Below are 18,760 nucleotides of genomic sequence, written 5' to 3' on the forward strand. Positions count from 1 at the left end.
CTCGGGAGGCAGAGCCAGGCGGATCTCTGTGAGTTCGAGGCCAGCCTGGGCTACCAAGTGAGTCCCAGGAAAGGCGCAAAGCTACACAGAGAAACCCTGTCTCGAAAAACCAAAAAAAAAAAAAAAAAAAAAAAAAAAAGAGACATTGTCTATACGTAAGGTGTTTTGTAGTGTGGCCACACGGCCCAACCTTGCTCTGATATCAATGTCATTATTAACAGCCCATTTCACAACTGTTCCCAGGTGACCTTCCCTTCCAGGCCTGCCTCTCACTGCCCGACTCCACTGTCTTCTTTTAGGTTCATGGTCTTAAATTCAGGTTCACAAGTTGCTAACTAGTAGTTGATGTCTTCCATTGGCTAGGTACAAACCATAAGGGTGCAGGAACAAACCAGACACCCTCTCAGAGCCCCCAGGGAGCTCATTGGTCTTTTTATCTGGTAGGTTTTCTTTCCCCTATCATTTGTCTTTCCTAAGTGACCTAACTTAGCTCTTTGGTAGGGTGATCACCCTCTTCCTGTCCAAACCCCAAATGTTTCTGAGTGAAGGGATGTGTTTGCTGTAAATGGCATTCTTACAACAACATGTGTACGTACATGCATGGCTACGATTTGAGTGTGGTCACTGAGTCCTTCAAGGATCCCAGAATGTCACTATTGGAAAGTGGTGGAACTTGTCCAGGGTGGGACCTAGTGGGAGGTCCCTAGGTTAACTGGCAGCATGCTCTCTGAAGGGAGTGTGGCATTCTAGGCTCTCCCTGTCTCTGGCTCAAGAGGTCTCCATTTCTTAATACTTGCTTATCTGAGAACTCTCTGCCCTGAGGTGATACAGTCAAGAGGCCACCCTTACCACACCCTCTAAACAGACATCTGGACTTTTAGCTTTCTAAGCAGTGAGCTAAATACATAAGTCTGTCTTTACTTCATAAGCACCCATATCAGATATTTTGTTATGACAAAGAATGAACACGTGGGACAAACCAAGCTATATAGTCACTCAATTGTTTCTTCCTTCTTCTCTGCTGGATTGCAGTCCCTGGAAGTTATAATTGAGACTTTATGAGTTTATATTAAAGGGGAAATCTCACTCTGGCAAGATCCCAAGTCCTTGCTCAGGGCACACATGTATAAGCAGGAGGAAAAAAATAGTATTCCCCTAAATTACTTAATAATGGGCTTAAAAATCCACTCCAGAATTAAAAGTGACTGGTAACCAATTTTTATTTGTATTTTAGGACAGTGTAAAAATCTTTTTCCACTGTTTTAAAGGAGTGTGAAAGCTATTCCCTTTGTTTAGGGGTCACTTCTGGCTCTGGCTGGGAGCTCGTTTTGGTCTTATGGAAGACAACTTGGAAAAACTGCATCCCATTTCACTGTGAAAAAAAATTTGCAATTTCCTTTTTCATTAGCGTAATGAATGTGAAAGCATGCCAACCAGCCCCCACCCGGTGCTCCTCGGTGTCACGTAAACAAAGAACAATAAAACACACTGGACTTGCTCTCTTCTTAGAAGGCGGGAAAACCCTTGAGGAGCCATAAGTGTCCAGCTCTTTACTAGACAGACGCCACACTCGGAAGAACATCTATTATTTCCAGGGGATGTGTCCAACCCAAGCGGGATAAGTCTGCTGTGACCAAATCAACCAAACAAAGACCGTTAGCCCAGAGAGGAAGCGTGTGGCTTCAGAGCAGAGGCGCACAAGAGCCACCAGGACTCCTGGGTGTTTCGGAACTCGCTCACTCGAGACACAGGATGGACTGACTGTTCCGTGGAGTCCCCACGAAGGCCCCCGTGCTTGCCCCGGTGAGGTTTTCAGAGGGAGGATGCTGTCCTGAGAAACTCAGTCCAATTTGACAGCGGAGAGGAACGAAGCTCAAAGCAGCCTCATAATCCTCCCCCCTTTTCTGAACAAATCTTCCTAATAATCACATCGTGGGCTGTTTACATGACAACTGCTCTAAGACACCACTCCACGCTGAGGGCTGTCTTCGGGGAACCAATTACTTGCCTATCTGTACCTCCTCACCCCACCCCCACCCAACTCCCTTAACTCATTGTCTGATTTCAGTTGGTATGCTTTTCTGGTTGAATGGCCTCAAACACAAGCTGGCTCCACACCCCACTCCCCCACTCCCGAAGCTTTTCTTGGTACATGAGAATAACCCTGGTAAAAGATTTGTTTGCAAGCATGAAGCCCTGTTCAGTGCTAGGGACAGGAAGCCCAGATGGAAACCCGAAGTCTGCCATTGTCCGAGGATCACCCATTGTGTAGATAAAACGACTTTCCCTTCCACTCCCACTTCCTCTCAAGAAAAGCAAGAGACTGGTTGCAGACTTCTTGCTTCTCTTCAGAATAAAAATAAGACTGCATTTCAATTTTTCCAACCCATTGAATGCATGGCTGTTAAAATAAATCACTTGTTTGCAAACATAACCCAAAGGACCATTGTAAGAAAGCTCTGATCATTAAATGGGAAATTGGAAAGCCATATCGCCCACTCTCCACGGCTGCCCTTCTGTGTGTTTGAGTCTCTCAACAGAGGTGGGTATACACGAGCTCAAAATGTAACAGGGAGGGGCTGGGGAGATAGCTCATTCAATAAAGCACTTGCCACACAAGCATGGGGACCTGCATTTGATTCCCAGTACCCACGTAAAAAGCTTGGCATGGTGATGCATACTGTAACCTTAGGGCCAAGAACGAAAAGACAGGGAAATCCCTGGAGTTCCCTGGCTAGTTAATATTGCTGAATTGGTGAGCTCCAGGTTCAATGAGACTGTCTTAAATAATAAGGGGAAGACTGGCAGAAGACACCTGAACACACACACACACACACACACACACACACACACACACACACACACACGATGGAGTGAGGGGGCAGGGAGGGAGGGAGAAAGAGATAACAGAAGGGCTTGGTTATGTTTAGGAGGTACGTGGTTGATACTGTAGTTGAGCCCTGGGTTCTATCCTAGTAGGGGTAGTCTCATGTTAGTGAAGGAAGATTTAGTTATCACACCTGTCAGGACCTCAGTCCAAAGACTGAAGCCTGGATGCTATTATAGGTATAGCTTCCAAGATCTAAATAATAGACGCCAAAATGTCCTCCTAGCCTGCTTGGTACATTTCACCTCTGAAAGAGCACAGGTCCCTTCTCTGCTGGAAATAACTCTACTTTGTAATTAACAAAAAGAAGGGAGCCATTTATGGAACCTGTGTTTGGGTAATCAGGATGCCAGGCAAGTCCTCTGGCCACACTTTCAGTGTTCCCTCTCTCTAGCTGGGCATTTCTTTATATTTATACTGAGGACAAAATATTCATAGCAAAAACATCTCACACCAGAATGTCAGAGGAAGAGAGCAACAACACCCGTCAGGGGGCTTTTGGAAAAGCAACACATACGATATGTTTTGACTAAACAGATTCTCCAATGTTCCTTTTCAGATGGTTGGGTGTAGTGAACTTATGGACAGGCAAATGTATTAACTTCCAGGGCAAGAGGCAGCCTGTGGCGGTCTCTCCACCGATGGGACCTCAGAATGTAGGCGCTCTGGTGCTGAAGGGCTGGCTTGAGCCGCAGACAGAGAAGGGGGAGGTCTTTTCCTCAAGCGGCTGCTACCCCAAGCACATAAGCCCTGGCCATTTATTCCCAGAGTGGGAGGGAGGGTGGCTGCTGGCTGCTTTGCAATGGATTGCTGGAGACTTGGATTGAGGATGCTGGTTCTCTGCGGGAGTCGTGCCCTGACCTCTCCTGCTGTAATAGCAGATAGGAGGCTCTGGTGGAGCTAAACCTTATGAATGGGAGTCTCAGAGGCTGCTCCAAGAGAAGTAGGCTGGGATGAGGGTCGGAAGGAGGAGCTAGGCAAATCTGACACCCTCCCCCCCCCCAAAAAAAAAACCCAAGAAAACAAACAAACAGAAAATTCTCCCCAAACAAAACCAACCAACCACCAACAAAAACAACAAAACCAAAAAGGAAGAAATGACTGTGTCAGGAAATAATGGGCGGGTGCTCATATTTGCAAGGGGAGCCTGGAGGAAAGGCAGCTGATTTTTTTTTTTTGTTTGTTTGTTGCTGTTGTTTAAAGACAGCCACATTGTTTCCCTGGCTAAAGTGCTGACATTTCTTCACAGTCACTCACGCAACATATAGGTGTCGGGTAGACCAGCTTCCCTAGACCAGGCTGTGGATCCTACTCTGCCCCACCCCCACCCCACACAACCCGCCAGCTCTCTGAGATTTTGCCTTGTTTTCTCACTCAGGAGCTGTGACTGTCCACAGTCCTGTCACTCTCACACCTGAATGGCTCTGCTTAGCGAATTTCAGCGCCTGCTCCCTTCGACAGCGAGGGGTCTGTACCGCTGCCCACGAACCTGTGGGAGGGAGCTATGAGGTAATAAATAGCCGGAAGCAGGAGGGCTACAAAAACCGGCCTTTGCCGCCACGTTCCGTACCACAGACACCTGCTAGGGCTGGAATATCCCCAGGTGTGACCCCGTCCCCCGGTCTTTCCAAACAGGTTAGCATCAAAAGCGACACATGTCTTCTGGCTGGCCCCTCTTCCCCATTCTCACCGCCCGGCTTCACGTGGCCAGTTTGAAGCGGCTGGCTCCCAGCCAAGCTCGATTGCTCAGTACGGAGGCACACGAAGCCCTTGGAAACTGAAATCTTTCCTCTGAGCTGGATCACCCATCTCTGTTGGGTGCCCAGATGTCTTTCGGCGCCCAGAGGTTCACCCACAATCTCACCCGCGGATTCTCACACTCGGGGTCCTATCTCCTCTCTCTCTCTCAGGCCACAGTGATCCCTGACAAACCCCAGCCCTGGGTAGCCACAGGCTTCTCTAACCTTCTCAACCAGTCCCTCCACCGCCCGGGACACCCTTCGGGTCTGTCTGCGCTTGAGTGCTCGGCCCCTCTTACTTAGCAACTTCTTTTCTCCTCCCCGCATGCATCAGACTCCCCAGTTCGCCAGGACCGAGGAAGCCCGGACACCCAAGGGTTCTTAACACGCCAGGCGCATTCAAGCCCAGGACAGCCCTCCACACACCCACCTCATCCAGGTGAAAGCGAAATCAGACGCAGAGAATGTCTTTAAGAGGCGCATGCACCTACTTGCAAAGAACGCTCCCGGTGCCCGGAGACGCTTAGTGCCGGGTGGCATGTACCACCTCGGCACCCTCGCGCCGCCCCTCGCTGCCCTGGAGCTCCGGCTCCGCCGACAGCCTCCAGGCGACAGGGAAAGGGCCGCGGGTGACAGTCGTGGCCCCAGCGCTCGGGCGTCGCTCCAGCTGCCGCGGCGCCGGGTGAAGTTGCGGGGCCCGCGGACGCGCGGTGGCGGAGCGTGGAGCGAGCGCGGCGGCGGAGCGGGCGGCGGGGAGGCGCGCACGCGGGGGCTGGCGCGTCACCCGCGCGGGGAGGGAAGAGGAGGAGGGCGGGTGGAGACAGCTGCTTGATGGTCCCTTCGGCTCGACTCCTTCAGGCTGCGCTTGGGTGCTTGCCTCCAGCTGATCGTCTGCACGTCAGGCTCCGTCCGGGGCACTTAGCTTGTGGCGCGGCTTCCGAGGACTCCGCGGCAGGGGAGTTGAGCGAGACCGGTGGACTCGGAGCATTAGAGGAGATCTCAGCTGAGACAAGAGTACCTGTGCAGCCAGCCCTTTGGGGATCTCAAAAAGGGCAGTGCATTACAAACGACGAGGTGGGGGAAGGCTTCGCGCAGTGCTGGGGAGGGAAGTTCAAGGCTCAAGACAGGAGTTACCTGGAAAGCCCAGCTGGAGAGGACCTCTAGGTACAGGCACACAAGGGTTTCTTTGGACAGAGATCTCACTTTGATGGGGAGACACAAGGTTTTTGTTTGTCTTCTAAAGCCCCCTTTTCTGTGTAGATTTGAATTATACATAAAGCTTTCGAAAAGTAGGTGGGTCAGACAGACTAAAACATTCTATGAAAAGGACGTTTGGAAGCTGGGTGTGGTGGCACTCAAGAGGCTGAGGCAGGAAGACCGCTGCAAGTTCGATGCCAGCTTGGGCTATATACAGTTAAATCGCAGGCCAGCATGGGTTACTAGGCTAGGATATGAGACCCTGTCTCCAATCAAAACAACAACAACAACACCCGTGTGTGTGTGTGTGTGTGTGTGTGTGTGTGTGTGTGTGTGTGTGTGAAGTGTATGAGATGAGGACTCTGCAAGGACACACAGAGTTCACCAGGTGAACTCTGCCTCCATCCTTAAATAGGCAATCCTCACAGTTTCCCCATAAGTCAAACTGTCTTATTCATACAATTCTGTAGTTATAATTCATAAAGTCAAATCCTTCCGAAAATGCATTGATCCCATTCCAAAATGAGATCTAGTCACTCTGTGAGGCCATTAGAATCAAGAAGCATAAACCTTGACCAACAAGGACCATGAGATGAGTCAATGAAACTCCAACATCCTCAGACCTGAAACACAAGCAGCCAAATCATACCCCATCTAAGGATACACAGGAAGACTACAGAGACCACCCAGGGGTGAACACTGGTCTCATCTCTCTGCCCTGGGCCAGGAGGTGGCTTGAGAGGAGTTTTGACAGTCTGCCCTTTCCAGCTGCATTACCCAGATACTCTTCTCTCAATTCAGCATACTTCCCACCCGCGCTCCAACTTCCCATGTGGACGGACATTCCTTCCTAGGAGGAAAATGTCAGCTACATGCCACAACCTCCTAGCATAGGACTCAAAGTCCTTTGTATATTTCTTTATGGGTGTTCTGCTCAGTGCGGAAATTCCTAGTACATCAATCCTTACAATACTAAATACACAGTTTATGACGATCTTCTTATCCCCTGGGCACTGGGTTGTTCACACCTGGCTATAATCTTTCAGTATTTTGATTCCTACTTTATAGATGGGCAAACTAAGGTTAAAGAGAGTTGGCATAACTTGTCCAAAATGACCTAGCTTAATCAACTTTAGATGCAAATGCAAAAAAAAAAAAAAAGAACTGGTTTTGGATATCTGTCAGACACAGCGTTCCTCATGGTACCCATTCTTCAGAGGACACAGCGAGGCTGGGGCTGGATTCCTGATGAGCGGGAACTGTGAGTTAATGCTGTGTGTATGTTGAGGATCAGTTGGGCAGTGATAGACAACAATCTATCTACATTGCAGAAACCGTGGCCTTTAAAACTATAAACAACGTGACCAACCTCTCTGTGGCTTCGAATCCTGCTTCTGTTCCCCATTTGGAATATAGAATAAAACCCAAAATCCACACGGCTGCTGATGGTTCATCTTCATCATCAATTTAGTAGGATCTAAACTTACCTAGGCAGTAGGCCCTTGGACAAGCTTGTGAAGGGTTCTCTAGATAAGTTAATTGAAGTGGAAAGACCTGCCTTAAATGTGGGCAGCACCTTCCATTCATGGACTGGGGTCCTGGACTGAATACAAAGGAGAAAAGGTGCTAAACACCAGCATTCCCTTGCCAGGATGGAAATATCCCTTCAGATGGAGCCAGGTATTAGATCATTGCAACAAGAAAGATAATCAAAACACCGCTGCTGACAAGTTCTAGGAGCTGACCATTTACAGATCGTCTGTATCACCAGCCTCCCTGCAGCTCCTGAAACCTTCCCAGCCTCTTCATGGACCACTAGCATCTTTAGTACATCCTTGTCCCGGTGATCCTTTTCAATCCCCTCTCATCTTCCAAAGCACTGATCGTTCTCTGCCTCTTTGCTTGTTTCCTGTCTCCCTGTCACTAATCTGTGAGCTCACAGGGCAGGGACCATTTCTGCTTTGCACACTGTGTCCCAGACCTATCAGATGAAAGATGGATAACCCTGCATTCTGAAGCAGTCCTTGACTCTTCCATCATTTTATTTCCCTTGTCAACCTGGCTATCTCCAACCAAAGAGCCTTTGCCTACATCCAAATAGCAGTCTATTCATTCACACTCGGTTAAAAAGCCCCTGGCTATTTTCTATCCCTTCAGGCCTCCCCCCCCCCCATCCTCTCACTTCTGAACTTCTTAAGAGTTTGATCTCAAGAAGCCTAGAATCTTCTACCTTGAATAATATTGCAGGCACTGTGTGAAGTGTGATTGTTTCAAACAGTGCTGCATTTCCTGTCCTCTGGAAAAAGAAGTCAAGGGACCGAGCACAGCATGAGGGGCTCCTTAGGGTGCTTTCTTTAGCTTTACCTTGGGGATGCTCAACTCCACGACCTGGGGCAGACCTGAAATTGTGAGCAAGAAGGAGGTGGGTTCAGCAAGGTGCTTCCTTGAGCTGGCTCCCCAGGAAGGGAACCAGTGTGCAGAGGATGGAAGGAGGAGCATGAACACAAGGTCATTGTCTTCTTCAGACTGGGGTCTATCCTGGGTGACTTTGCAGCCCCCACAAGTCCTAGCACAGACCATCCTCAGACAGCAGGTAAGTGCATCAGTCAGAAAGCAGGTATTGCAGGTCCACACACACAGAACGAAATCCTGAAAGGATTGTGTGGGTCAAGTGCCACAGAAGCGATTTGTCCAACAGGGCAAGCAAATTAAAAGCACACACCAGAGGCCAGGTATCCCAGGATGCAGTCCGAGCTCCACAGTAGGCATCTCCATTCACTGCCCCTGCTGAGATCTCCAGAGTCCCTGTTCTTGAAGGGGTGGATCTCTCTTTGCTCCTACTGTCTCTTACGATGCTATTCACTGTTCCCTAAGCAGGATTCTTACATTCTATAAAATTCACTGAGCAGAGCATTCCTATACCTCAAGAGCATTCTTGTGATCTCACCCAGGGAAATAATGAAGCACAGATTTATTCTAGCCATTGAGGCAGGGGCACTATGGGAACTTCCCTAGTAGGAGACAGTTGCATTTCCTCATGTCAGCAGATAAGAATAGTTCCTGAAGCAATTTCCTTTATGGCCCACTTTAGGATAGATGATCTATCCCCTCAATTTCTGACACTTGTCTTCACATGAAGGGATCTAGACCACACTCGTTCCTGTGATCTCACACTCAGGTCTATAGGGTGTGCCAATCATTAAAAACCAATGAAAGGAAACAAGCCAACCTCATCCATTTACAGTAAGGCACGTGTCTCCAACTCCTTGTGCTCAAAGGAGGAGCCTTATTATCAAGCCCGCCATCCCTGTCCCCTGTCATCGGTGGCTTCTTAGATGTGCAGTATCTCAGCTGGAGAACTTTGAAGTCACGAATATGTTGTTCTTCAAGTAGAAACGAAGGAAACTCAAATAGAAGAAATGTGGGCTGACGGCATGCCTGGATTAAGCACCCGTTCTTTTAGAAAAGGGCTGTCTTGAAATGTTGAATTCTGCTTTGAGGGAGCTGAGTGACCTCAATAGGCAGTGAAAGAATGACATGCAAAATTCCTTAAATAAAAATCTGTTGACTAAAAAAGGAGAAAGGAACGGTTTCTTAAAACACACTTTAACCCTTCCACTCACATTCTTCATTGAGAATACTCCTACATACAAATGGCAGCTATTATGGGTGAATGGTTGGGTGAGCTCAGTTAACAGGCACGGAGCTAGGGTGCCAACACTGGGGAAGGCCCAGCAGTCACTCGACTTACTTGGGGTGGGAGGTCTGGAGATGAGTAAGTGAGGTGAATGGTAGGAAAGAGGAAGTATCGCGGCTGCTATGGGAACGGCTTTATTTTTGGTAGCATGCGACTGTTTGAACTTCAGCAACACCGACTAGTGTCCCTTTCCATAGCAGGGTTACGTCCTTCTCCTTCTTGAGCACTGTTTAGCTGATGTTTGGTTCATGGAATCGGCCCAGGGAGTCGATCAAGTCTAATCCACGCACGCACAGTTCATGAGAAGGAAGAAGGGACGCGTCTAAAGCACAGCTGATTTGATTTCCCAGTTTAGAACTCCAGCTATGTGACACAGAGCTCAGCACATGCCTGAGGAATGCCTGGCATTGCCAAGTGGGGCTGATGCTCTCATCAGGAGGCGTCAGAGACTCGGCCGCAGCTACCTTCCATGTTGAACTTCTCTGTGGACCCTGTGCCTACGACACTGGTGACTTCTGGCTTCTCCTCTTGGCCTTGTTGGCAGATCCTGGAGAGGTTGACCAGATGTGCCAGAGACCTAGCCTTCCTTCCTAACTAGGATGCCTCACGTACATGCAAAAAGCAGAGTTTATGACCTCATGTTGAAGTCCTTTCTCTAATCATGTGACCTTCCTTTAGAGGCATTCAGCTACCCCAGTACATGGCTACACCATAGCTTGAAATGGTGCTGGTTTTGAGATTTTTTTTTTTTTAAATCGTGACAGGTTCTCACTCAAGTAGTCCAAGCTGGACTTGAGCTTCTGACACACCCAAATATGACCTTGAACTTCTGATCCTCCTGCCTCCACTTCCTGAGTGCTAGAATTACAGGCAAGTGCACCCATGCCATGCTGGGGTTTGAACATATGGCTCCAGGAATGCTAGGCAAGCACATGAGCCAGGCAAACCCAGCCCCAGCTCTGCCTCTGAGACTTGTTTTTTGAGACAGGGTTTCCCTGGCTGTCCTGGAACTCACTTTGTAGACCAGACTGGCCTCGAACTCAGAGATCCTCCTGCCTCTGCCTCCTGACTGTTGGAATCAAAGGTGTGCGTCACCACGACTTACTTGGGTTCGAGACTCTTGAATTCCTTTAGCACACAGTAACGTTGGCTCACTTCTTCATTTACCACCCTGACCAATTTTTTTCCCTCCCTCTTCATTTTTAATTTTCTAACTCAGGAAGTACACATGCTTTACTCCAGGAAGGAATTTCAAGTGCAGACTCTAAGATCTGGGCTTGGTGGCACACACCTGAATCCCAGCACTTGAGAGGCTGAGGCGGGAAGATCACTGTGAGTTCAAAGCCAGTGGTTGGGCTATACATCTGGTGAATTTGAAGCCAGGGTGATCAATAGTGAGACCCCCATCCCAATCCCCCAGCAAACAAACAAATATGCAAACAAAATCGAAATCCCACAACATAACCAAAATCAACAGCAAAGGAAGATTTTCAGCTGGCCTCCTCCCCAGTGTCATTCTACCTGTCACATGGCCAACGATGGCTCTGGCATGTCTGTCACTTTAGGCGCAGAAGCCTGATAACAACCTCGGGAGGCCTCCAACCCACTCACCTCCGGAGTGTGGTTTCGGGAGCCTTTCCAGCTGGGTCCTCACCTTGCTGTCACCCTCACAGGCAGGGGACAGTCCTAGGAGGATCCTGGATTTGAAGTTGAGAGACTTTGGTTCTGTCTCAGCGCTGCTGAGGAGGGACTTGGCAAATCCCAGCCTCTGTGTCCCATGTGTCATATGAAGGGTCGGCACAGTCAGGTCACCATACTTCCCTATGTCTACTGCTTTTCGCTCAGGTCAATGCCAATGCCTAGAAATCCTTAGCTGATTCTATCTCTTTCTTCTACCATTGGTTTATCTGTAAAATCTGCTTCTTGGCCTAGAAAGCCTCCATTCCAGGACTGCTTCCATCATCAAGACATTGGTCTTTTTTTTTTTTTCTTTCTCCAAATAGGTCCTCTGTCCCCTGAACACAGATCCATGCATATCCCTGCCTTCTGGGATAGTGGGTTAGCACACTTCTCACCATTAATAAGCTGTGCGTCGGCGCCGGGCGGTGGTGGCGCACGCCTTTAATCCCAGCACTCGGGAGGCAGAGCCAGGTGGATCTCTGTGAGTTCGAGGCCAGCCTGGGCTACCAAGTGAGTCCCAGGAAAGGCGCAAAGCTACACAGAGAAACCCTGTCTCGAAAAACCAAAAAAAAAAAAAAAGAAAAAAAATAAGCTGTGCGTCGGGAGCTGTGCTTTGTGCCACATACAGTACAATAAACTCCATACTGATGTGTCTAGAGGAAGGGCAGTCAGTTGGCTCCGTGAGGAAGGTGAGCACGCACTTGCCTGCTGGCTTCTGCCACCTCCCCCCAAGGCCTTCCGAGCCTGCATTTACTGTCACCTGAGCAGCTCTGGTGACATGCTCAACACTTACTGAACTGCAGGGAGCCAGACCTCCTAGCCTTCATCCATGTCTGGTGCCTCTGATAAGGTCCTCGAGGGGGTAGGCATCACGGGCATTTCCTTCCCATTGTCACACATATCTGCATTTGCAATGGGAACTTTCTTGGTCAACACTGCTGACATTTTAGTATGTCCCAGAGACAAGCAGCTCAAAGGTACTGAAGTCAGGCCTATGAGTTCAGGCAAATTACCCAAAACCTGAGCCAATCTATAGGCCTAGTATCTACACTGAGGGACTAGAAGGTTTCAGAGGTAGCAACAAACATCTGGATGTTCAAAGCTGATGGGGAAGAAAATGTGCTTCAAGTACAAAAATTTCCTCTTCAGAAACTTTACATTATATTTTTAATATGTGATTATTACATAACCCCTTGAGGTCTTTTTCTATAATAGTATAATCTTGACCAATGTTCTAACATTAAAAAAGAATGCAACATAATGGTTCCAAGATCATTAGATCATTTTATGCTTTGTAAAAGCACTGTAGTCAAGCATGGGGTGCACTCCGTACCCAAGAGGACAAGGCAGGTGCATTTTCATAAGTTTGAGGCCAGGTTGGACTACATACTGAGTTCCAGCTAGCTGGGGCTATCTCAAAAACAAACAAATAAACAGGGACCATGGAGATGGCTCAGTGCGTAAAGTGTCTGCTATGCATACACGAGGAACTGAATTTGAATCCCAACACATGTGTACAATCCAGATGTGGCAGAACACATCTGTAACTCCAATGCTTGGGAGATGGAGACAGGTGGATCATGGGGTCCCACTGCCCAGCTGGTCTATCTGAAGCACTGAGTTACAGGTCCAGTGAGAGACCCAGCCTTAGAAAATAAGGAGAGCAACAGAGGAAGAAAATTGATATTAACCTTTGGCCTTAGCACATGGGTACTCCAGAGAGAGCACTTACACCTGCCTGTACACACACACACACACACACACACACACACACACACACACACTCACACACACACACACACACACACTCAAACACTGAGCTAGCTGTTGGAGAACTCCTTGAAGGAGCCTTTGGTAAACCTCAAGGGTCCTCAGATTTCATTTTAAGAACCAGGAATGGAGATCGACGAAGACTTTGGCAGTATGTTAAATTTACAATTCTTTTCAGCTCTGAATATCAAGAGATAGAAAGTGAAGAATATATATTTAACTGAAAAGTATTAGGGCACAACAAAATGGAAATAAAATATTTCAAAGTGCAGGGAGAGGTAGTTGGAAACTATTGGTGTCTGTAAGCAGAATGCTACAGATGTATGTAGGCACTTTTGCTTTTAAGGTTGGAAATGAACTATTACTTCATAATAAGCCCCTTCCTTTTATTGAGCTATCAAAAGTTTTATATATATATATATATATATATATATATATATATATATATATATATCTCCAAGGTGACGTATTTAGTGCTCCCAGCTGGATGCAGTTAGTTCCAGGCTTATAGTTTGTCCAGGGTCTCACTCCTGCCTCTTTTCATCTCTCACTCTTCTCTCTTTGCCCTGGGGGCAAATTGTGGGGACTGTGTGAATGGCCCCCTCTTCAAGATATAAATTCCAGACTCTTCTTCAAGATATGAGTTCCAGACTTTTCCTCATAAGGTCACCTTGGGCTGGCTGTGTCCCTTTATAAAGGATGACCCCCCCCCCCCCCCCGAGAGCAGCCTCCATCTACTTCCTTCTGCTCCTTTGGTCCCTCTTGCTCCTTTGGCCCAGCAGTTGTTCCAAAATGCTGTCACGGGTTCCTCTACCTCTGTACCCTCCTCTGTGATTCTTCTACCTCTGTGACTCATCTCTGTGCAACCAAAACTGATTACTCCGAATTCCAGCTTTCCTGGTGGGTACTCATTAAGCATTCCCTACTGGGCTAGTTACACACGCTTGTTCCAAAGCATGAGGAACTGAATTCATCCCCAGGAACCCATGTAAAAGAAGCTCAGTGTGGTGGTGCACGCTTGTAACCTCAGTGCTGGTGGGAGGCAGAGACAGGTGTATGCTGCGTCCAGCCTGCCCAGTCTACTTGGAGAGCCTGAGTTCCTCAAGCCTAAGTGGCTGATGAGATACCATTTGCCATTGCAAACGAGCGTGGATAACCCTAGCATGGAACAGCCTAGGTTGGTGGAGCTCAGAGCAAGGTTGCGCACACAAAGCCTGGGAGCAGCTGAAAGAGATTTGGGAGGACAATGTGAGTCTGCATTGATATCAGACATAGATCAGTCTGCATAGATCAGACGGAAAGCTAAAGAATAAACAGAAGGGATAGGGTTTGCCTATCAGTCTCACATTTAATCTAAACTGATACAAAGCCCCCTCCTCCCATTCTGTGGGTCAACTGACATAGTAGGAGGAATGACCAGTTAATCCAGTTAATCCAGCTCTCCAGTGTACCTCTGGCTCCAGGAGATTAAGGACCAAATGATTGCTGAATGACCTTCTCTGAGCAGTTTGTATCTGAGGTCAGTAATAATAATAATAAAGTATGCATATGTATATATTTGTTACTTTAGAAAGAGAACTCTTTCAAATCTCTTCTCTAATCATTTATACTTTAAATATTTCTTACTTAGTGGCCCCTTTGCTCTAGGTAGGCTTCATCTTCCTTTCCACTTCAGGTCAGGACTGTTCCTTGTAATCTTGTTTAGTCTCCTTTCCTTTTTCCCCTGCCCCCAGCTTGGCAGAGATCTCCCCAGAGGCCAGGTCCTCCCTAATTCATGTACTTGAGCCCTCTGACTTCAGAGGTGGATTTCAGAGGAATGAAAAGCACAGGAGCCCTAACGCTGACAACCCTCCCACTGGCTGATAATCTTCACGGATCTTATTCACAAGTGTGATTTACATTTGCTGGAGAGAGCTAGAAGTGCCTCAAGATGGCTTAAAACACAGGGCTGCCCAGTGGGAAGCGCCTCCATTCTCCCTGAGAAGTGAACCTGTAGCTCACTGCTTCTCTTTCCCAGCCCTTAGCTCTGAACCAGCTGGATGCTCCTGTCTTGGAGGCTTGGAACCATTAGCCATCCTAACTAGCTCCAGGATCTAACATCTCTTTCCTTCCTAAGTCCCTTTCACAGCCCACACCTCTCCCAGCTAACATACATTTGATGCAAAATCAGGATGCTGGATATCAGATACATCCCGAGGGCTCTGCCTGGTTTCAATTTGCAGAGGCTGGAGTGAAAATCTAACCCTCTCAGAGCCTTGTTTGGTAGCAGCAGGAGTGAGGAGGCCCTGGCCCGGTTCCCCTCTTCCCTTCAGTGCTCACACACAAGTCCCTGGTGGCTTCTCATAGGAGCTGTGACAACAGCACAGAGCATCCTTGCCCTCCATAATTAGCCAGGCAAAGGAGAGTGCTGTAATATCAGCACGATGACAGCGGCCTTACAGCTCATACATTATTCACACAGCTGAAGTGCAATGGCTGTCACGTTCAAAACAGGCCATTCATGCTAGAGCTGTTAGAACTGAAAATTTCACAGCAATAGGAATAAATCCAAGGACACTGGTTTAAGCAAATCTCCAAAGAAAGTGGCTTCTGCCAGCAATCTTGTAGCAAGCATCTCTTACCGCATCCCAGCTATGTTTGCATTAGGCAGCAGGGAGAGGCCCAAACAGCTGTCTTCTGGCGGGGCTGAAGCTGGGGGTGGAAGGCTCTAGTTCAGCCTCGTCTTTCGTGGACCAAAAAGCCTCGAGAGGCTACTTGAGAAAGATAAACGTGAACACCTGCTCGAGGCTGCTCCCCGCACACAGATGATGCTAAGCCAGAATGAGGATCACCCCTGAGCAGGTTCTAAATAGTCAACCTCTCAGCCTTGGATGCCGAATTTACAGAGGAATTCAACTTTCACAGCTGAAGACCTTCTGTCATGGGAGTTCAGTCTGATTCTCAGACATATGGGCCTCTTCCTGAACCAGAATGCACTAGCCTCTTGTCCAGCAGGAGATATATTATTCAACTCAAGTGCTTGGTGATGGAAAAATACTGGACTGTCTATTTTAGCATTTGGGAGAGTTCTTGGTATGGTAAAACGCTCTTTTAATTTTTTTTGAGGCTACAAAGAGGGAGAGGGATGTAGCTCAGTGATAAAGCACTTGCCTAGCATCCCCCTCAAGGTCCTGAGTTCAATCCCCAGCACTGAAAAAAGTAATGTGCTCCACCACAAAGCCCCTCTGCAGAGGACTGTCATACAGAAAGATTAGAACAAAGAGAAGCAATTGAAAACAGCAAGTGGGATTTGAGTTGACATAAGAGTGAGCAAGTTGGTTGCTGGTTCTTGACTGTTCAATGGACACATGACTGAGGGATAGTGCTGTATCTCCTTTGGGAGGAGAAAAAGAGAAGTTCAAGGATGTTCTGCTTCCTTCTTTGAAGAGGGATAAATCAATAACCCCTGTAGGTCTCCTCCAGCTGAGAGTCTGTCATGTATAGCCTTGGACCCAAAGGGCAAGAAGGGCAAGCATTAGAACTGGGAGTGCATAGAGCGCCAAAGGCTGAGAGTGTGTCCAGAGGCAGTGTGTATATACAGCTCTGCAATAGCACGTGTGTGACACACAGCTCCCAGAGATACAGCGCTCACCTGCCAATGTTCATCTCCAAGAACCTGCAGGCTGTTCTAGCCCTTTCTCCCTCACCTTTCTCTGACCCTCCCTGGAGAGTGTCCAGCACTTTGCATTGCACTGCTGAACTCCTAGTCTTCTGGAGCAGTCTATAGAGATTTTTATAGCCTCAACACCACAAACTAGAGATACTTCGAATGGATAATTTTATGTGTATTTATGCTGCTTTTCAGTCAACATTTCAACAGACATTTCTTGAATCTCCACTATTTTTGAGTACTTGGAGGACTTCGTGAAGCCATCCACAGTTTCTGTAAGTTTGACTGCCTGCACCTGACTCCTGATTCCCAGTTGGAGAAATGTTTTCCTCAGTCCATTTTGGCTCCCCCAGCTCACACCAGCTCTTCCAGTGGCCACCATTATCTCCTCCAGTGGCCACCATCATCTCCTCCAGTGGCCACCATCATCTCCTTCAGTGGCCACCATCATCTCTTCCAGTGGCCACTATCATCTCCTCCAGTGGCCACCATCATCTCCTCCAGTGGCCACCATCATCTCCTCCAGTGGCCACCATCATCTCCTCCAGTGGCCACCATTATCTCTTCCAGTGGCCACCATCATCTCCTTCAGTGGCACCATCACCTTCTCCAGTGGCCACCATCATCTCCTTCAGTGGCACCATCACCTTCTCCAGTGGCTACCATTATCTCAAGAAACAAAGGGCAGCAAGATGCTCAAGCCAAGCTCAGACTTCTTGTCTACTCCTTCACTATGCACGCCCCTGGACCAATTGCTGTAGAGTCTAGTAGAGTTTCCATTAGCTGTCATCTGGACTATTCCAATGGTGTCCCAACTGGCTGCTTGCTTTTCTATTTTATGCCCCCCCCCTTTTTTTTTTAAAGACAGAGCCTTCTGTGTCCCAAGTCCCAGGCTGACCTGGAACTCATTATATAGCCAAGGATGACCCTGAACTTCTGATCCTCCTGCCTCCATCACCTGATTGGTGGAATTACAGACATGTATACCATGACAAGTTTACCAAACTCAGGGCTTCCTGCACGCTAAGCAAGCATTTTACCAACTGAGCTACGTGCTGAGCCCTTCTTCTTTACTGTCAAGGGAACAGTCAGAATGTGCCTTCTAGAAGGTAAATCAGATAACATCATGAAGCTGGGCATTGGCAAATGGTACCCATCTTACACAAAGTAAAAACTAGAGTCTTTACAACATCCTACAGGGCTCTGCATGTGGTGGCGTTCCCCAAGCCCCACGTTCTTGGATGGCCACTCTCTGCCTTGTTCCCACTGTGCTGCAGACACAATGGCCTCTTTGCTATTCCTGGAACATTCTCCCCTTAGTCATCCACGGGGCCAGACTCTGATTTCCTTCAACTTCTGGCACTTGTCAGCAAATCCCTCCTGGGCCACCATGCTTGATCCTTCCCATCCTGCACCTCATTTGTCAACAACACTTCTCTTCCCCCAACACAACGCATTTCTGCATCTTTTCCTGTCTGTGTCCCTCCTCTATAACACTGTGTGACTTCACCAGGCCTGGGACCTTATTATAGTCACTGTTGTATCTCAGGAGCCAGAATAGAACTGAACCCAGCATATGGCAGACTTCCAATAGACAGTCTTTTAATGGTGGAAAAATACATTATGTCCTGAAGTTTATAAGTTCTTCAGGAGACCACATCTGCCAAGGGTGTCCTTCCTCTCAGGAGCCTCAGTGAGGGATAATCACAAAACGTTTATGCAGAGTTCCTAAGAACCATTCCCAATTAGGCAGGAATTCATAGAAAGAATCCCGTTATCTAAAGCCTGCACATGCTGTTAGTGTAATAGTCCTGGCAAGAGCAAAGTTATTCTAAAGAGAAACACTTGTGTCCTTCCCTTCAGCCATTGGGTTGTTAAAAGGAAGGATCCCAGGAATCCCATGCTGGGTGAGGGGAAAGGATGAAGGCCTGGTGTCAGCTACAGGAAGAACTTGCCTCCCAAGAAGAGATTCTACACAGTTCTATTAATTCACTAAACTGCTTTGCAAAACAGACAGGATTTGAGACTAGACGGGTCAGTGACAGGCAGGACCATACCTTGACCGGGACTTCTAAACAGCGTATGCGTCTTGCCTTCTATTTAACCGCAAACTTCATGTCTGTACCCCGAAGACAGACTTG

General features: G+C 48.0%; 1 protein-coding gene across 8 annotated transcripts in view; it reads right to left on the reverse strand.

Moving 5' to 3' along the window:
- Window positions 1-18,760, reverse strand: part of Ripor2 (RHO family interacting cell polarization regulator 2) — a 213,814-nt gene that overhangs the window by 90,303 nt on the left and 104,751 nt on the right. Inside the window, exon 1 of one of the 8 annotated variants that reach the window (XM_028880635.2) lies at window positions 5,118-5,370. The exons of 5 other annotated variants lie outside the window; for them this stretch is intronic. In XM_028880635.2, coding sequence (XP_028736468.1) covers window positions 5,118-5,166 — 49 coding nt within the window. In that variant the 5' untranslated portion in view covers window positions 5,167-5,370. 2 more of the 8 variants (XM_028880644.2, XM_028880654.2) reach the window with 2 other exon arrangements.

The sequence above is a fragment of the Peromyscus leucopus genome, chromosome 5 (assembly GCF_004664715.2).
Source record: "Peromyscus leucopus breed LL Stock chromosome 5, UCI_PerLeu_2.1, whole genome shotgun sequence".
NCBI classification, from domain to species: Eukaryota; Metazoa; Chordata; class Mammalia; order Rodentia; family Cricetidae; genus Peromyscus; species Peromyscus leucopus.